The sequence below is a fragment of the Nanorana parkeri genome, unplaced genomic scaffold (genome assembly GCF_000935625.1).
Source record: "Nanorana parkeri isolate BGI_ZX_2015 unplaced genomic scaffold, ASM93562v1 scaffold7, whole genome shotgun sequence".
In the NCBI taxonomy this organism is placed as follows: Eukaryota; Metazoa; Chordata; class Amphibia; order Anura; family Dicroglossidae; genus Nanorana; species Nanorana parkeri.
In genome coordinates this window covers 1,102,214-1,120,400 of record NW_017306275.1, presented here as the reverse complement: position 1 = coordinate 1,120,400, position 18,187 = coordinate 1,102,214, and the positions used below count along the sequence as shown (strand labels likewise).

General features: G+C 40.2%; 1 protein-coding gene across 1 annotated transcript in view; it reads right to left on the bottom strand.

Annotated features, from left to right (window-relative positions):
* The window catches only part of SMCHD1 (structural maintenance of chromosomes flexible hinge domain containing 1), a 124,538-nt gene that overhangs the window by 47,257 nt on the left and 59,094 nt on the right, over positions 1 to 18,187 (bottom strand). Inside the window, exons 23-31 of the mRNA XM_018553353.1 lie at positions 17,590 to 17,729; positions 16,913 to 17,047; positions 16,582 to 16,809; positions 14,711 to 14,859; positions 12,229 to 12,317; positions 9,067 to 9,185; positions 8,734 to 8,898; positions 8,534 to 8,659; positions 5,960 to 6,039 (exon numbers count right to left, since the gene is read on the bottom strand). Coding sequence (XP_018408855.1) covers positions 5,960 to 6,039; positions 8,534 to 8,659; positions 8,734 to 8,898; positions 9,067 to 9,185; positions 12,229 to 12,317; positions 14,711 to 14,859; positions 16,582 to 16,809; positions 16,913 to 17,047; positions 17,590 to 17,729 — 1,231 coding nt within the window. The remainder of the gene's footprint in view (positions 1 to 5,959; positions 6,040 to 8,533; positions 8,660 to 8,733; positions 8,899 to 9,066; positions 9,186 to 12,228; positions 12,318 to 14,710; positions 14,860 to 16,581; positions 16,810 to 16,912; positions 17,048 to 17,589; positions 17,730 to 18,187) is intronic.

Genomic DNA, 18,187 nt, shown 5'->3' with positions numbered 1-18,187 from the left:
CCCCATAAAGTAAAAAAAAAAAAAAAAATACCTCAGACATTCATACAGGAAATCTGAAGTGACGGTAAAACAACTATTTTAACTGACAGATAAATATATGGGTACAAGTGTGAACCTCTACAAAACCAAAAATAAACTGAAGAGTAGTATAAATGACAAGGTTTATGTCCAGCAAAATGTTTTATTTAATTTTTTTTCTTTAGTTTTCAATAGAGGCGGAAGGATTACAACCTTTGTCTGATATTTACTGTTAATGGGACTCTATTACTGTCCAGGTTAGAAAAGTTACACCAGACAAGAAGGGAGAAAATGTCTCTATCTGAACCCTGCATAGCAATGAAAACCCAAATGGTAGCCAGTTTTTTAGTACATGGTCAGCTTTCCTAACTACAACGCTATCCCTAGATCAACTTAAGGACATTATGCTGCCCTTTCGATCCTCCAAATGGTACGATATAGCCAAATTAGACAGCTCATTGGGAGCCTTAGATGTCTTATAGACCTAAGGCTATCGGTAGCCTTCGGCTAGGTGATGCACCGACAATTGCTGAATCGAGACGGTGGAAAACCTCTCTTTTCTCTTTATTGTATTACTCCATCGCACCCGACGTTCCTTGTCCCTTGACGTCCAGTTTATCCCATTGTCCCATTTTCAGTATTGATTCACCCTTGTTTGGTCCACTCCGACAATAGATCCTCTCGAATATTACGATGATGCATTATATGTATGTCTATGTGTTTTTCCTACCCTATCTCTTTGTGGAATACCGCTCTGTTTACCGTTAATGGTTTGTTAAGTGGTCGTTATAGGTGACTTTTTGATGGTATTATAGTTATTTGAAGCACTGTTGATCCGCATACATCTATAACCTTGTATAACGCTTGTCCTCTAATGTTCTGTGCATGTGTCGGGTTATTATGATGTCTATCTTTACTATGTATTACAACTGAAAACTCAATAAAAAAGTACATGCTTAAAAAAAAAAAACCCAAATGGAGTTCTAATCCTGGATGGACATACATGTTAAGTTTTCATACTTAACCACCTCCCGTCCGCCGATCGTTGAAAGACGGCTGGATGGGAGTCTCCTGGATGCGGGTGGGCGTCTTTAGATGTCCTTCGTGCCCGTGCGCCCACGAGCGAGAAACCGCCTTGATTTTAAACGGCCAGTGGTCGTTTACATACAAGCTGTCCATAAAGGGGACCTGTCACTGTAATTTTTTATCACATAGGGTACATCTTAGCACCCTAAGTGATAACAATAAAGTTAAGAAACAAAAGTGAAAAAAAAAAAAAAATTAATAACAAAATAAATAAAAATGTACACACACAAAACAAAAAGCCACAATTTTTTTTAAGTCCCCCACATAGATGCGCAAACATGCGTTAGATGTGCCTACACGCAAAAACGGCGATTGCGCCAATTATGCCCTACGTTATATATCGCCGCGAACGTCGCAATGAGCGCAATAATTTTAGGGCCATCAATCACTGATAACACTAAACTGATGAGCGGTAAAATCTTTTAAAGCGTCGCCTCTGACCACTTTTTGCAATTTCGCGGGCGTGCGCAATTTTAAGGCTTGACATGTTTGGTGTCTATTTACCCGACGTAGCCCCGACTTTTATATTTTAGCAAAAAATTGGGTAAAAATAAATGTTTCCTAAAATAATGAAGGGAAAACCATTTAAAAAAAAAATATTCAGTACTTTTTATGTTATATAGTAAAAAATAAAAACCCCAGTGGTGATTAAATACCACCAAAAGAAAGCTCTATGTGTCCCCAAAAAATGGTATAAAATTAATTTCAGTACAGCGTTGCATGGCGGAATAAGCGTCAGCCAAAGTACCGCAGCGCTGAATACTGAAAAATGGCCTGGTCAGGAAAGGGGTGTAAACACCCCGGTCAGCAAGTGGTTAAAGAGTAACTCCACTTTAAAAAATATAAATATAGAATATATAATTGCCGCACACACCATTCTGTAATTTTATGTTCTTAAAAATTACCTTTCTATTTAAAACTGTAGCTGCTGTAATATTGTAAATCTGTCAAAAAAATGAAATGCAATACCGTCCCATTCAGGGATCAGTTTGGAAAGGACTTGCTGCAACAAACATTTTTCTCCTGAACAGTAACAGGTAGGAAACTGCAATTACAATCCTTGTAATGTACACAGATCATCCAGAGAGGATTAATTTTTCTCAATAAAAGTGGAGTTTTTCTTTAAGGGCTTTGGAACAAAGGCATACCTACTTTGCAGGGCATGTTGGGTAAATTTGCCACAGAAACTTACCTCTTTACAATCAGTTGAAATAAACAGGGTTTTGGCACGAAATTTGCCAACTTATATGATTAAAGTGACACTAAACTCAGGTGTTAAATCTTTATCCTTATTTGTGTATCACTCAGCTGTAGATCCTCAAATCATCTCTGAATTCATGCCGACACTGTCCTTCCTTCTGGAGGGTGGCTACTTTTTGTTCCGCATGGTCTTTGTGTGTGTTGTAAAGTAGTCACCGCTCCAAGCTCACTCTCGTGATAGACTACAATCCCAATACAAATTAATAAACTAAATGTGAGATTGTATTCTATCAAGGGTCGCGAGCTTGGATCAGTGGCTACTTTAAAAACACACATAGGGACCATGGGGAACCCAAGTAGCCATCCTACAGATAGGTTAGTGTCAGCATGAATTCAGAGGCTCTACAGCTGAGTGATACACAAATAAGCTGCATTTTTGTCGATAGTTTACTTAAATGCATTTTTAAGGTTTAACTCCTGAGTTTAGTGTCAATTTAATTTCCTGTTGGTCTATAGTTGTGCCATGCTTTTCACTCAAAACTGTTAGACTGGTGCAAGACTGTACCAAAATAGTTTTCTTCATCTGAATTATATGTTGCTGTAGCTTCAGCTAGTTAATGATAAGACTTAACAGATTATGGAGGGATGGAATAACTTTGTCCTGGTTCACATGAAAAGCAGAAACTACCTTAGGCAAGAAGAGAGTCCTGTGCCTCAACACCTTCGTGTTCCAATGCAAAACCAGAAAGCTGCCATTCAAGACATTCACAAAGAGATTTAGATCCCATGGATTCACAGGGGAACAAACAGGGGAAGCTACATGGGAGGCATTCTGTACAAATATCGTAATCAACCAGTAAGAGGCCAATGGTTCCTAAAACAAGATAGAAAGGACAAAAAATTGGTCCTTGATGGTGCGGTGAGCCAAACTCTAGTCCTGGTCCAGCTGCACGAAGGAGAGAATTTGTCATATGGAGAAACCCATAAAGTGGGAACCTCAACAGTCACACCAAGTAACGTAAGCCTTCCAAGTCCAATTACACACTTTGTGGGAACTAGCCTTCCTAACTTTTAGAATTATCGTAATTACATGTTCGGAGATGTCCCTGTCTCTTAAAACCATTGGCTTCAATAGCTATGCTGGAAAGCCATAGCTATTATTGTTGTACCACATCCACTATGGCCAGTCCAGAACAATAAAGAGAACCGGAATGCCTGTCATCTCGATGAAGATTCAAAGCAGGATATACATAGATCAGGACATAGTGATTCCACAGTGTTATCAGAGCATCCACTGCTTCTGCTAAAAGTTATCTGTACCTGGAGAAAATCCTGTCTAAATGGTTAGAAACGCTTCTTGGTGTAGAGACCACTTCACCGTGTCCAGGCGCTGGCAGATAAGGAAGTCTGTATGTAACTGTCTACAGCTGGGAAGTATTCAGATGACATTCCAACAGGATGGATCAACGATGTAGAGAAATTGCCTGAAGCTCCAGGATATTAATCAGTAGATAAGACTCCTCCAATGGCCATGTCCACATGCACCACGACAGTGTCCAAGACCCCTTCCTAGCCTAAATGGATTGCATCCATTGCAAAGATCTTCCAGAAGCTGAAAAAAGGACTTCCCTAATCTCAGAGCCTGATATCTGAGCCATCAGGCAAGGGACAGCCTGGTTATTGGTGCCAAATTAATCTGCCTGTCCAGAGATTTGATAGGCATGTCCCACGACAACAGAATGTTGTGTTTTAGAGGTCTGGAGAGAAACTGGGCAAATGGGACTGCCTCAAAAGGAGGCTACCACTGGGCCCAAGAGTTTCAAGAAAAAGTGTAGTCTGACAACTCCTGGACTGGTGAGCTTGAATCTGAGCCTAAAGTTTTCTCCTGTGAAAGAAGAATTCTGGCCTCAGCTGTGTCCAACACTAGACCCGTATACTCCAAAAAATTAGTAGGTTAAAAGAGACTTCTGAAATTTGAGGATGGAAGTGAACTGCTGTAGTCTGTGTACATTCAAGGCCACATTATTTGACTGCACAGACTATTCCCTCAACAGAAGGGCGTCCAAGTATCACACAATGGAGATGCTACAAGAGTACAACAAGGCTAACACCAGGGGCAGCACATTGGTGGACATCCACCATGCGGAAGAGAGGTCGAAGGCAAGGACCATGGACATTTTAGAAGGGTTCCCTACTTGACACAGCAAGAATTGGTTGCCGTATCTCCCCCCACAATTGAACAAACAAAGACAGGGACGGGCGGAACACTGACATGACACTCTGACCCAGAGTAAAACACTCTACACAACCTCCAGACTTCTATCCTGACTTGTAGCAGAGCCCTGGGCAACAAATACAGGCTGGGTTACCCAGCATGGATGCACGGCTATAGCAGAGAGAACACAAGGATACTTAATGAACGGGGAAAATATGCGTTCATTGGAGAGACTTCAAGAATTTACTATCTGACTTGAATCCACCAGCACCTGTTGAAAGTTAAAAAAAACAAACAAACAACAACTTCTAAACGAATAGAAGATATCAGCTTAAAAAACCATGTCCACTCTCCTGAAGACACTAGGAAAAACGGAGGCATGCTGGTAGTGGGAAGATTTATCTGTAGCTGACCTACAGTTTTTTTTTTGTCTGCCAGTGTCCAATTTTCCTTTAAGTGGCAGTACAACCAGAAGGTACAAGACTTAAAGGTTTATTGTTCTTTTAATTGTCTACAATAGTCTACATTTTACAGTCTATAACTGCCAAGTGGAACCTATTGTGGTCTTCTGCTGTAAAAACCTGCCAACCTCAAGGTTCAGTGATAATGACTTCTTGAGAGAAGAGCGGTGTCAGATCAGGGTGATGCCCTGTCCATCTTTGCACAACAGAGACAAAGCAAACAAAGTGGATAGAGTGTAGAGTGCTATAAAACACTCTACAGAATCTCCAGAATACTGTCCTGATTTGTAGCACAGCCATGGAAAACAAATACAGGCTGGGTTACCCAGCATGGATGCATGGCTGTATCAGAGATAACACTGGGAACTGGTAAAATCTACGCTCACGGGAGAGACTTTCATTATTTATTATCTGACTTGAATATTTCAGCAGCTGTTAATAGTAGAAAAAAACTTCTAAATAAATAGAAAGAAAGGTTTATTGTTCTTTTAATTGTCTACAATAGTCTATATTTTACAGTCTTCAACTGCCAAGTGTAACCCGTTGTTGTCTTCTGCTGTAGGAGCCTGCCCACCTCAAGGTTTAGTGTCCTGTGTATTCCAAGATGCACTCCTGCTCACTATAGTTGTAAAGAGTTGTTGACAGACACCTAAGCCTCTCAGCTTAAAGGGTGTTTTTTGCATTTTGCCCATTCTGAGTAAACTCTAAAGGCTGTTAAAGAAATACTCAAACCAGCCTTTCAGACACAAACAATCATGTCACAATAAAAATTACCAATCACATTTTCCCCCATTTTAATGTTCGATGTGAACATTAACTGGAGCTCATGACCTGTATCCTCATGAATTTATGCACTGCATTGCTGCCACATGATTGGCTGATTATATAATTGCATGACTAAGCTGGAATAAAATGTGCTTCTAATAAAGGAACCATTTATAGACAACAGTGTCATTTTGTTTTAAACCATATAGCTTACTTTGGTGCAGAAAACGCAAGTAGTCCCATATTCACACGGCCTTCTTTGTCTGTTTTTATCTGTTGAGATTGCCCAGTTATCTAAGATGGAAAAATTAATTTGAAAGATTGATGAACATGTTATAACATTTTCTTGTATTTTTTTAAAATGCATTTTCTAATTTGTAGATTATAGAAGGTACAGTCCTTATTATTCAGGCTTATGTTGCTGTCTTCAGAAGAATAGACATTGCCAAACAAAGCAGCAAATGACAGCCCAGTAGAAGCCCTCCCACTCCCAGTGCACCTCATTTTTGCAGCATACAAAAAAGAGCGAATGATAGAAACAAGGGGGTGGAGGGGGCCTTGTCTCTCAACGTACTTCACAAAAAAGGATTTTTGACTTGACGTAAATTCCATCAATTGTACACTATAAGACAAAGGTGGAATTATTCAGGTACATTGGGGCATCCAAAAGCAGTGACTGAGGGATGGGAAACAGAGCAACAAAGGGATAACAGGTTCACAAAAACAAACAGGTTAACAGGAGGTGGCTGAAGGGATCATACAGAGCTGCCTGAAGACCCTCATGACCAAATCGGGTATCAGCTAAGGCCTGAACGTCCACCAGAGAAAACAAATGTGGGAATAGAAGACCAGATGGCAGCCTTGCAAATCTGAAAAAACAGATTCCTGTTTCACAGACCTGGTGGTTTGAGTGCATTGTCCTTGAGATTATGAGTTAGAAAGTCTAAAGGGAGCTGACAGAAACTCAAACAGTGTGTACCACATCCAAACAATGGAGGGAACTCTCCTTAGGATGTTTTGGAGCAGGACAGAGAGATGGTAGAGCAATGTTACAGTTAAAGTGAAAGGAAGAAATGACTAGGACCTAAAAACAAACTTGTCCTTGCGAACACAAGAAAAGGTTTTTTTCTAACATGTTAAGGCTGCCAACTCATAAATTCACCTGGTGATGGCAATGAGAAAAACAACCTCACCAGTAAGGGAAGACAGAGGAATATCCCTTAGGCTCACAGGACAGTTTCTGCAGTACTGAATGAACCAGGCTGAGATCACATGGAGTCACTGCAAAAAGCAGAGGAAGCACAATGTGAGTGACACCCTACATGGGTCCTTCACTAAGGAGTGGAAGGCAAGCAGTCTATATGCTAAAGCTAAAATCTGACCTTTGGTGGTACTCAAGACCAAACATTGCTCCAGACATGACTGGAGAAAGACATGATTCCTTCCATAGAGATCTTCCTGGGATGGAATATCTTAGTCTCAAAGAAATAAATATTTGCTTTTCAAGTTTTATGGCAGACTATGCGATAATTCATCTTCCTAGAGTTTACAAGTGCAGGGATGACCAAATCTGAAAAGCCCCTGTCCCTCAGAACTCGAGCTTCCACAGTCACGCTATTAAAGACAATAGCCGAGATGTGAGAAACAGGGTTTGGAAACATCTCTGGGTGAAGAGACCATTCTCTGGAATCCAGAATTTGACAACTGAGGAAGTGGGCATGCCAATTTCTCATGCCTGGGCTGTGCATGGCAGAAAGGGCTGGAACATGAAGTTCTGCTAAAGCCGGAATCAGATCCACTTTTTTTTGAGCCGCAAGACTTCTGGTACTTCCCTGATGAGTAAAAGAAGCTAATGCTGTGGGGTTGTTCTGGTCGATTGTCTCTTGTACCGTTAGGGTACCCAGGACACCTCCCCAGCCCAATAAGGTGGCATATGTTACTGAGAACTTTCCAGATAAGAGGAAATCTTTTCCAGATTCCAGGGCTGAATGTGACCCACCAGGCCAGGTGTTTTTGATGTTCACAGAAGCCAGAAGGCCTCCTGGATGGAGGGAAGCAATGACTCACTGGGCGGATTCCATGCACAATATTTTTACCTGGTTGAAGGTGTTGAGAATCTTCTGATCTAGTATGGGGTGGATGCTCCCTTCTGCCTTAGGGATAATAAACAGTTTTGAAGAGAAACAGCCCCCGCAGCCACAGATGGGGGGCAGGATCCAAGGAGCATCCCAAAGTCTTTGCCCTATCGGTGGACATACGACCTAGGGATTCTCAAGGACAGGGTCCCACCAGACGAGTGTGGCCCTGGTCCTGTAAAGTAGCATGTGGTAGCCTCACAATTTAAGCAAAAGTACCTAGCCCAGTGCCCTGAGCAGGTCCAGTGCCAAAAGACACATTACAGGCTGGCCCTCCTTCAGGGCACAGGTAAAGCTTTCATCGATATCTGCAAATTGATACCTTTTGGGTCTGCAACTACTGAAAAAACTTGGCAGATGAAAAAGTAATCTTGATAAAAGCAAGAATATAATTTTTTTTCTCAGAAGAGAGAAGGCATCAGTTCACCAAGAACACTAGCAAATACATGAGGCATGCTGGGAGTAGGAGGGTTATAGGGGGCTGTCCTTTTCAGCTTTGTTTGCCAGAGTCCAATCTTTTGAAGGCGGCAACATAACCCAATGTACCTGAATAATTCCTCAGGTGTCCCTTAATGTACGATTAAGAAATTTACATTTGTCTTAGAAATCTATATTAAGTTTTTTATAAATATTTTTGTCTTTAAACAAAGTACCTTGAGCAGGTTGTCCTTCACTAATGTGATTTTAACATTTGGCTCCAAAGCCTGGTTTCCCCATTCATCACAAAGCTGAACAATCAGAGGCTTTTGTGTCTTTTTACCACAGACAACTGTAACACACTAATCAATGAAATCATGTTAGACAACAACCACCAAGTACAGTAAATAGGAATATTTTGGTAGACACTAAATACATTTACCTCTGGCCAATCTACTAGGGCAACATTAGCGGGAGGTCCGGCAACCAAACTCAGTCGCAAATAAGTTGAAAAAGATCTCCATGCGAAGCAAAGCTCCTTGTCCTCTAGAGGTCCATTGAAAAATTTTATCCCTTTGATAAGAATAGACTGCGTATTTTCCTGAATTAAAAATAAGAGGAAAAAATAACAGATATGTAACACACTAAAAAAGCATGCAGATTGACTATTAAAAGAATATCAGCGTGGCCCTTCTATAAAAACATCAATACAGAAATTACATGCAGATTCCCTCACATGCAAATAGAGGTACATATGCACAATACACACCTGAAAAGTCATCTTTACATTACTTTTATCAAGATTAGTTCCAGAAATACCTAGAGAATCGAGACATATGGGTGATAACGTTTGGATCCGATTACTGAACTGGTCTGTCAATATCAATTCTGCAAGAGACAAACAAATAAAAAAAGAAAACATGACAATTAGATACTATAAGTAATGCTGGTTTAACACAACCATGTACTGTTTATGAATACAAGTAGGCCTAAAGCTACTAGCACATTGCTGCCTGCTACCATAATTGCCTATTCAGACCTGTGAAAATTCTATACAATATCAGTTTTCTCAAGTGATCTAAAAAGTTTGTAGGCTGCTGGGATGAGCATTCTTTCCTTTGCAATGAATAGAGATCACAGAGCACAGGAGCAGGCCTGACTGGGTGGATTTTGAAGAGACTGTGCAGCACACCGCACAGCAAATATGCTATGGAGCTGGAGGCAGGAAAGTGTGTGCCATGATAGGAAGCTTTAGGGCACTTACCATTTGAGCATTTTGTCATAACTTGACTAATACATACAAGAAGAAAATAACTATGGAATGTGAATGCAATCCCCATATCCTATACGTTTTGAACTGCCCTGTATACATCACATAGCAGTATAGTAGTAAATGGCTGTTCTGTATAGTTCCGTAAAAGGAACTATACAGCCGTATTTTCTCTGCCAGGAGTGACAGGTGTAGTGCCTAGCTTTTAAAGTAAGGTGCACATGGAAGGGTTTTAAACAGTACAAACCCAAAAATTTCCAAGCACACTTACACTTAAGTTAGGCTTGTAAAGATTTAAGATTTAACTTATCCGGCATGAATGTCAGCTAGCTAGAGAGACTCCCAGGATTTAATAATATCCAGTATAAATCAACTAGGAGCTCTTGGTAGAAGAATCCTTAATGAAGAAACAAAATAAACTAAAATAATAAAAGTAGAAGAAAAGACATCCATTCTCCTGAGAACACTAAGTGCAAACTGTTCTCAACTGTGGTCTCTGGGTACGGGTATCAGAGTAACAGCTGCCCTCACGTGCCCGTTTTTGCAGGAGGCTGAGAGGGAGCTGCTTCACATCATTTCCCCGCTGGGGTTAAGGGAGCCGAGTAGACACAGTTATACCTGGTTAATCACAGCAGTGGGTATAACCAGTAGGAGGTAAGCAGTATGGCAATGGTCTGGTTGCATGAGATGAGCAGTACTGCAATGGTTAAGTTTAGCATGAGATGAGCAGTTCTGCAATGGTTAAGTTTAGCATGAGATGAGAAACATAGCAGTGGCTAATCGGTATGAGATGAGCAGTACAGCATTTGTATAACTAGCGATACAGCGTTTGGTTAAATCACCATGAGATGAGCAGTACTGCAGTTTGATAAGTTAGCATGAGAAGAACAGTACAGCCTTTGTATAACTAACAGCAGCTGAGAGTATTCCAGTCTGGTCTATGAGACCTGGAGCCAGCTTGTGCTCTCTCTACAGATACTTGCGGTTCTGCTGGAATTCGTGGCAGAGTGACACAGGCTGGAGCTGGCTTGAGGCAGGGACACGGGTTGGAGCCCGCTGTGTTGCGGCAGTGACACGGGTTGCTGAGGTCCAGGGAGCGTGTGGCGTGCTGAGTTGATCAGCGTCCACCTACATCAATAGTGGGACGCCGATCAACTAACGAGCGGCGGCTTTAAGCCGAGCGCACGCTCTGGATGGGGCGGAGCTACGGGGCGCGATTCCGGGCACTGACACCAGGAGCCGTCACCCGATGTGTGCGACCCGAGGAGGAGAGGACCCGACGTGTCTGCACAGGCCCGCGACGGACAGCGGCACCGGACCTCGCCGGGGTACGACCATTACACCCAGCCACGTTTCATCTTCAATGCCCTTGCTGATGGAAGGAGGTTTGCACTCAAAATCTCACGATACATGGCCCCATTCATTCTGTCCTGTACACGGATCAGTCGTCCTGGTCCCTTTGCAGAGAAACAGCCCCAAAGCATGATGTTGCCACCCCCATGCTTCACAGTAGGTATGGTGTTCTTTGGATGCAACTCAGCATTCTCTCTCCTCCAAACACGACGAGTTGTGTTTCTACCAAATAGTTCTATTTTGGTTTCATCTGACCATATGACATTCTCCCAATCCTCTTCTGGATCATCCAAATGCTCTCTAGCAAACTTCAGACGGGCCCGGACATTTCCTGGCTTAAGCAGGGGGACACGTCTGGCACTGCAGGATCTGAGTCCCTAGCGGCGTAGTGTGTTACTGACGGTAGCCTTTTTTACATTGGTCCCAGCTCTCTGCAGGTCATTCACTAGGTCCCCCCGTGTGATCCTCGGATTTTTGCTCACCGTTCTTGTGATCATTTTGACCCCACGGGGTGAGATCTTGCGTGGAGCCCCAGATCGAGGGAGATTATCAGTATCTTTTATGTCTTCCATTTTCTAATTATTGCTCCCACAGTTTCCCGCACATTGCAGATTCAGCCTGGTGCAGGTTTACAATTTTGTTTCTGGTGTCCTTCGACAGCTCTTTGGTCTTCACCATAGTGGAGTTTGGAGTGTGACTGTTTGAGGTTGTGGACAGGTGTCTTTTATACTGATAACAAGTTCAAACAGGTGCCATTGATACAGGTAATGAGTGCAGGACAGAGGAGCCTCTTAAAGAAGAAGGTACAGGTCTGTGAGAGCCAGAACTCTTGCTTGTTTGTAGGTGACCAAATGCTTATTTTCCACCATAATCTGCAAATAAATTTGTTCCAAATCAGCCAATGTGATTTGTCTGGATTTGTTTTCTCATTTTGTCTCTCATAGTTGAGGTCTATCTATGATGCCAATTACAGGCCTCTCTCATCTTTTTAAGTGGGAGAACTTGCACAATTGGTGGCTGACTAAATACTTTTTTGCCCCACTGTATGAGGTGTCAGGGGTTATTTGGGCTTTTAATTTGTTTGTCATTTCTCCTAGAGGCAAGGCAGCAGCAGAACCCTAGGTCTCAAAATTCTTCAGAGTGTGTGTGTGTATATATATATATATATATGTAATGTATATACACACACAGCTGCCATTGATAGGCTGACTGCTATTCGCTGTAAGCGGTTACTACCAGCAGAAAAAACACGTATGTATTGTATGTTATATGACCATTAAATGCCAATAATGTACAATTATCACTCACCAACTTCACCCTTCAGCTCTTCTCCCATTTGGACAACATTAGGTCCATTTAACTTGCATTTCAAATATTTTGGTTCATCAGGAAGAGGCCTGAAACATTGCAAAAAAATATTCAGTTTATTTATCATCTCTGTTTCTTGGAGTACATCACAGGACACAAGAGTTAATTCTTGGACCACTTGGTTATGCAACTGCCTTCAGGTAAGAGAACACTGGCACATCAATCGATGTTGCAAGACAGCCCTTCTTTACACCTCCCACTCCCAGCCTGCCTCAGTTTTTTAGTAAGCGGTAGAGCGTAACAAAGAAGAGCAGAGGGTCCTGTGATGTACTCCAAGAAACAGATTTGATAAGCAACACAAAAGTCCTGTTTTCTTGTTCATATATCACAGGACACAGGGAGTTAAAAGTCGCTATGGTGCTTAACAGATCCAATATCTTCCCTGACAGCAGTACAATCAACATTACAACTGTTTAACTCTGTATCCTACTACAGAGTAAATGAGGAAAAGTCACAAATACTGGATCTGGGGATTCCTCACAATATGAGAAATACACTTCAAACGTTGTTTCCTTACATCTGGGCTAAGGAGAAAATTCCTTACCTGGGAGTACATCTCACTGCAAAGCCCTGTATAAACATAATTATCTACCCCTATTGCAGCTAATAAGGTCTGATTTGGCTCATATAGGTCAATTTGAAATATCTCGGCATGGTAATTTGTATTGAGATTGTAGTCCATCCCGGGAGTGATCTTGGAGCGGTGGCTACTTTACAACACACACAGGGACCATGGGGAACAAAAGTAACCACCCTCCAGAAGGAAGACAGTGTAAGCACCAATTCAGAGACGATTTGAGGATCTATAGCCGAGTGATACACAAATAAGATACATTTTTGTTACTATGTAACAAAGGAGAGAAAAAATGCCTGATGAGGTCCATGTACAGTCTTGTCAAGGCACTGCAGAGGAGATAACTAAGCTAGATAGATGCTATAGATGTCACAGTGCCATGGAGCAGCATTAGGAGCCTTGCTAAAAATTGGATATTAAAAAAAAAAAAAAAAGTATAAAATAGGAAACTTCTCTCATGTCTGAGAGAATGTGTCCATTCTTCAAGGTCACTAGCAAAAAGCTGAGGCATGCTGGCAGTGGGAGGGGTTATGCAGGGCTGTCCTTCAGCTTTGACTAATTTGCCACGATTTCTGTCCAATCACCTGAACGTAGCTACCTAACCCAGTGGTATAAGAATTAACTCCCTGTGTGCTGTGATGTACGATCAAGAAAGGAAGATGGATTTTAATTTCCAACCTCAAACATGTATTTTGCTGACATGTTAAAGACGCCAACCGAATGCATGTATGTAGGAATAAACATAAATGAGTTTTTGTTTCATTAGTTTACTATAAAAGACTGGCTATATTGTTATTTAGTTACAAACAGTACAACATTCTCTAAGTTTTTATTCACACTATACAAGTCACCTCATTACTGTTCCTGGACACAGTAGATGCGTCCAGGGACAATTATCTATTTTATGATGCAGCCGCTGTTGCTCATTACCTTGAATTGAAAATTTGGGATTCCTACAGCATAGTGTGAATGAAGTCTTATTATGCTTCGATTTTTAATTTACATTTGAACGAGCACTTAGCAACTAACCAGCTTACTTAAAAATGTAAAAAAAAAACTGCCACGACCTTCAAAATGGTAGATCCATGCAACCACGGCACCTTGGGGAATACCTGAGCCCATTACGGTTTCTTCAAGAAGTCTTTTTCTTATTACAACATTGGGACAGATCATGTTATAGCAGGCAAACACTCTTACTTAGCACGCAGGAGGAATGAATGCGGCAGTGTTCACAATAAAGGTACATGTGAATGTCTAATGAAGCTAGACAAAATCCTTGCAATAAACGTGATTAAACTGGAGAGAACAGTTTTCTTCCCACAACAAAAGTCTAGCTTTACTTTACTAGGTTAATATGAAATTTGCTGATAGAAGACTGGTCCTGCCTGTATGCCTTACAACTTCAGGGGCAAAGGACAACGATTATCAATTCAATTACCAGTACAGTTTAATCAAGAACACAGCCCCAGCCTGCTGATTGGACAGTGCTGAGTATCAGCATCCTGCTCTCTCCTCCTGTCAGCATGGTTATTGAAAGGCTTTTTCTTTTAACCAAAAAGAGGTTCAAGGGTGACTGAATAAAATTCTAACTGAACTAAAACTCAAAAAGCTTATAGCATTTCATAAATTATTTTGCAGCTCTGAGTGATGGGTGGAGAAAATACACTATTTTTAATTGATAGCGGTTATAAGACCATGTTTCCTCTAATCAGACATTGATGTGCGCCCTTTAGTGAAACTTCTGAATATATTTAGCAAAGTTGGCTCATCAACACTACACACAGCTCTGGATAAAAAAACAACTTTTGCACATGATGATCTCAATATTTTTTAAATCGCAATACATACTTGACTGTAAAAGCACTCTCCAATGAAACATTATCATCGTGATAGGTAACCTGGCAGTACCGAACATCAGTAACTGAATTTGACACCTCGACATCAGGTAAAAGTCCTTTTACTAACTTCTCCTTAGAAACATTTGGTGTCCAATTCACCTGTCATGGAACAAAAGATTTTAAAGTGTTTAGAAAAACCCAAGTAACACATATACTGTAAATAAATAGGTTCTTAAGGTACAACTAGAGAGAACTGTAGCAAGCAAATGGCTGGAGGCATTTGTATTACTAAACATAAGGGCTCTATTGATATCCACAGCCCATTTGCTCAGTTTCATTAAACAACAACTTCATTTATCAAAGATGATAAACATCCTTGGCGTTAAAGATGAAATCAAAGAATTTATTTCATCCATAAAAACATCAAATACCAGTGCGCAAGCACTGTGTTCTTGTACAAACAATGCAATTTGACCCACTGAGTCAAAGTGGGATTTAATGAAGACCCATGGGTCAAAACACGTTGTCTGTACAAAAATGTAGCTTTTGTTCACCATTATCTGATGTTTTTATGATTCTTAAAAAGCCTTGGATATCATCTTTCAGGAGGATGTAGATTGGTCATCCTGGAACAAAACAATTGGGAGATCTTGTGATGGGTGAGCTGGCCAAATTTACATGTCATTATACAGTGAAGAAGGTGTGTAGTGAGTATAATTACAAAACAGTTCTGTACTAAAAGGCCTGGTTTTAACAACTGGAAATAATTAGTGTGTGCTTAAAATTGTAACCCTTGGGGCTATTCCTGCACTGCAGGAATTAGAGTTAGAGTGACATTAAAGTCACAATTTTTTTTTCCTCCCCCTATGCTGCTTTAAGGACTTGGTTTAAATGATGCCTCTTGAGCCGATCATCTTATTCCTTCCACTTGTATTCAGCAATCCCTCCAGCACTGGTGCCGGTCTCTGATCCAGGGCAGACAACTCGTGTCCCACGGTGTCTGTCCGAATTGCACGCTCCTGGCTGCGTACATTCACCTCCACTGTGTCTCTCCTCTTCTACTCGCCAAAGATCTCTACATTATTATTACTATATTACAAAGTTAAAGTACATTTCCACATTTGCTGCCAAACTGGGACAACACCTACTTTATATTTGTTTCATGATCCCATTCACATAGCATAATTAAAAAAAAAAAACAAATGGAATTACATTTCAGATGCTTTTTTCTGAAAACTCCAATTCTCCCTGTTTAGGAGGGAGCTGGGCCGATGTGTTTGCCATGATTAACCCTTTCTGTATTGTGCTGGCAGATATCCATTATCAGTTAACTAGTTGTGCAAGACTGTCTGACCTAACAAAGGGTTAAAGCTCAGTCTCTACACTTATCTGCACATTGTCATCTACTCAAGGCAGAAGTATCTTGCCTATAGTGTCCTATGTATAGTTCTGCTCTAAACAGCTAAAAAGGTGAGAACTATTTTTGTTTTAATTTTCAGGTTGACTGTGTGAATAGTAACACAAACATATAGAGTAGGTTCCCTAAAGTTGCAATCCAAAAGATTAATTCCACCTTTGAAGTCAAACATGAAACCTGTCATTTAACAAAATATACTAAAGCAGTTTTCAGAAAACTTTATTTTCGTTGGTAAATTCCTACAAAGGATGTTCTCAGTCACTTGGCCAACAGCTTTCTATACAAATAATTTTAGTCTCTCAAACAAACTGCATGCGTTACTACTGTTTGGGAAACGTACATTTTAATTACAGATTAATATAAACAAAACTTTAATTTTTGTCTCATCTATTGAAAAAAATGTGTCCCCAATGACAACAAAATAAGGTTGATGTAAATACATAAAACAGATAAAAGGATTATACCTTTATTTTTTCAGCAATTGCAGGTGTGATGAGAATTTCTCTATCTCCTTCATCGAACATTTGAAAAATCAGATTCTGCATGGAATCACCTACAAGCCACTTGATCTCATCCTTGTGTTTAATTTGAATTGCTTTTTCACCATCAACACTTAGAATATGAAGTTTTGTAATAGTGCTACTCGGCTGAAGTTTAATAGTTTTTTCCACTGTTTTTATGTCTTTGCAACTCTATAAACAGGAAAAAAAGTATACAGACACATTACAGTAAGGATTACAATCTACATGTACTGTACATCAATACCTTTTTGTATGCATCACAGATAATACTTACAGATACTTCAATTTTGGCTTTCAGTAACTGAAACTTTTTTACATTTTTAACTTTGATAGAGGGCCCAGTCAAAACACCACTTCCTGTATTGCTGCAATCCAGCATGTAGGTTGGGAGGTTTGGAGCTCCTGTAAACTATAATCAAGATCATAATGCTTTAATATAAAGTGGTAAATAAGGTCTTCAATTCTCCAGTAAACAGATTTACTTGTTGAATAAAGACTGTTCAGCTTCCAGTTACTTTGACAAATAAAAAAAAAAATCAGCAGAATCTAGGTCACATAGATTAACTGACGAATTACTGATCACCAACAGAGCAAACTACTGGCTAACAATGCTCAACAAGGACTGAGTGGCAGCAAATACAACTTGCCTTTAAAGTGTCCACGTTAACCACTAAGAATGGATATAAATGACTTGATAAATGTCCCTGATTTTAAGTATGATCATCAGGTGTTTCTGCATTCATAGAGCAGCACAATAACGGTCAGATCCGTCAGATGACAACCAATGTACCATATGGCCACAGTTGTCACTGTTCAGAATCGCAGCAGGTTCCAATTTGTCAGATTAAGAGCCGATATCTTTTGCCCAGTTACTTTCTGGGAGATATTTACACATCTATGAGCGGCCTTAGGCATTACTCCTAAACATAAGTATGTTATTTCTGAACTTACCTTACACTGCACAATCAGCTTTGGCTGACATGTTACATTTCCTTCTTTATCTAACACTTCAACCTGAAAGGTAACAGCTGTTCCATTTTCAATAATAAGAATATCAGTACTTGGAGTCACATTCAGGAGCGTAGGTGGTCCTAAAAAAAAAAACCCCAACAGACTTTACTTGTATAGTACTATTAAATAGAACCTTTTTAAAAGACACAATTTAATTATTTAATTATTTTGAAAAAAAAAGTGTTGGAGAAAAAGGGTCATGATAAGAAAATTTGGCTTTTTGATACTGCAATGATAATATAATAATACCATTCTTGGTATGGGGTATGTTATTCAGAATGCTTGCAATATTTTTCTTATTATGAATACTCTATTTAAGCCTTAAATCCTGTCTGGAAAACCAAACGTGAAGACAGAAAACAAAAATAGAAATTAGAAAACAAAAGACATACACTATACAAAAATAAGATCTATATAACTATATCAATATAAGACCTAGATCTGTATAACAACATCCCCTTCCAGACATTAAGACTTACTAGTTTAGAAACAACTTTTCTTAGTTTCTAGTATAGGAGGGTTATAATTATATATATAT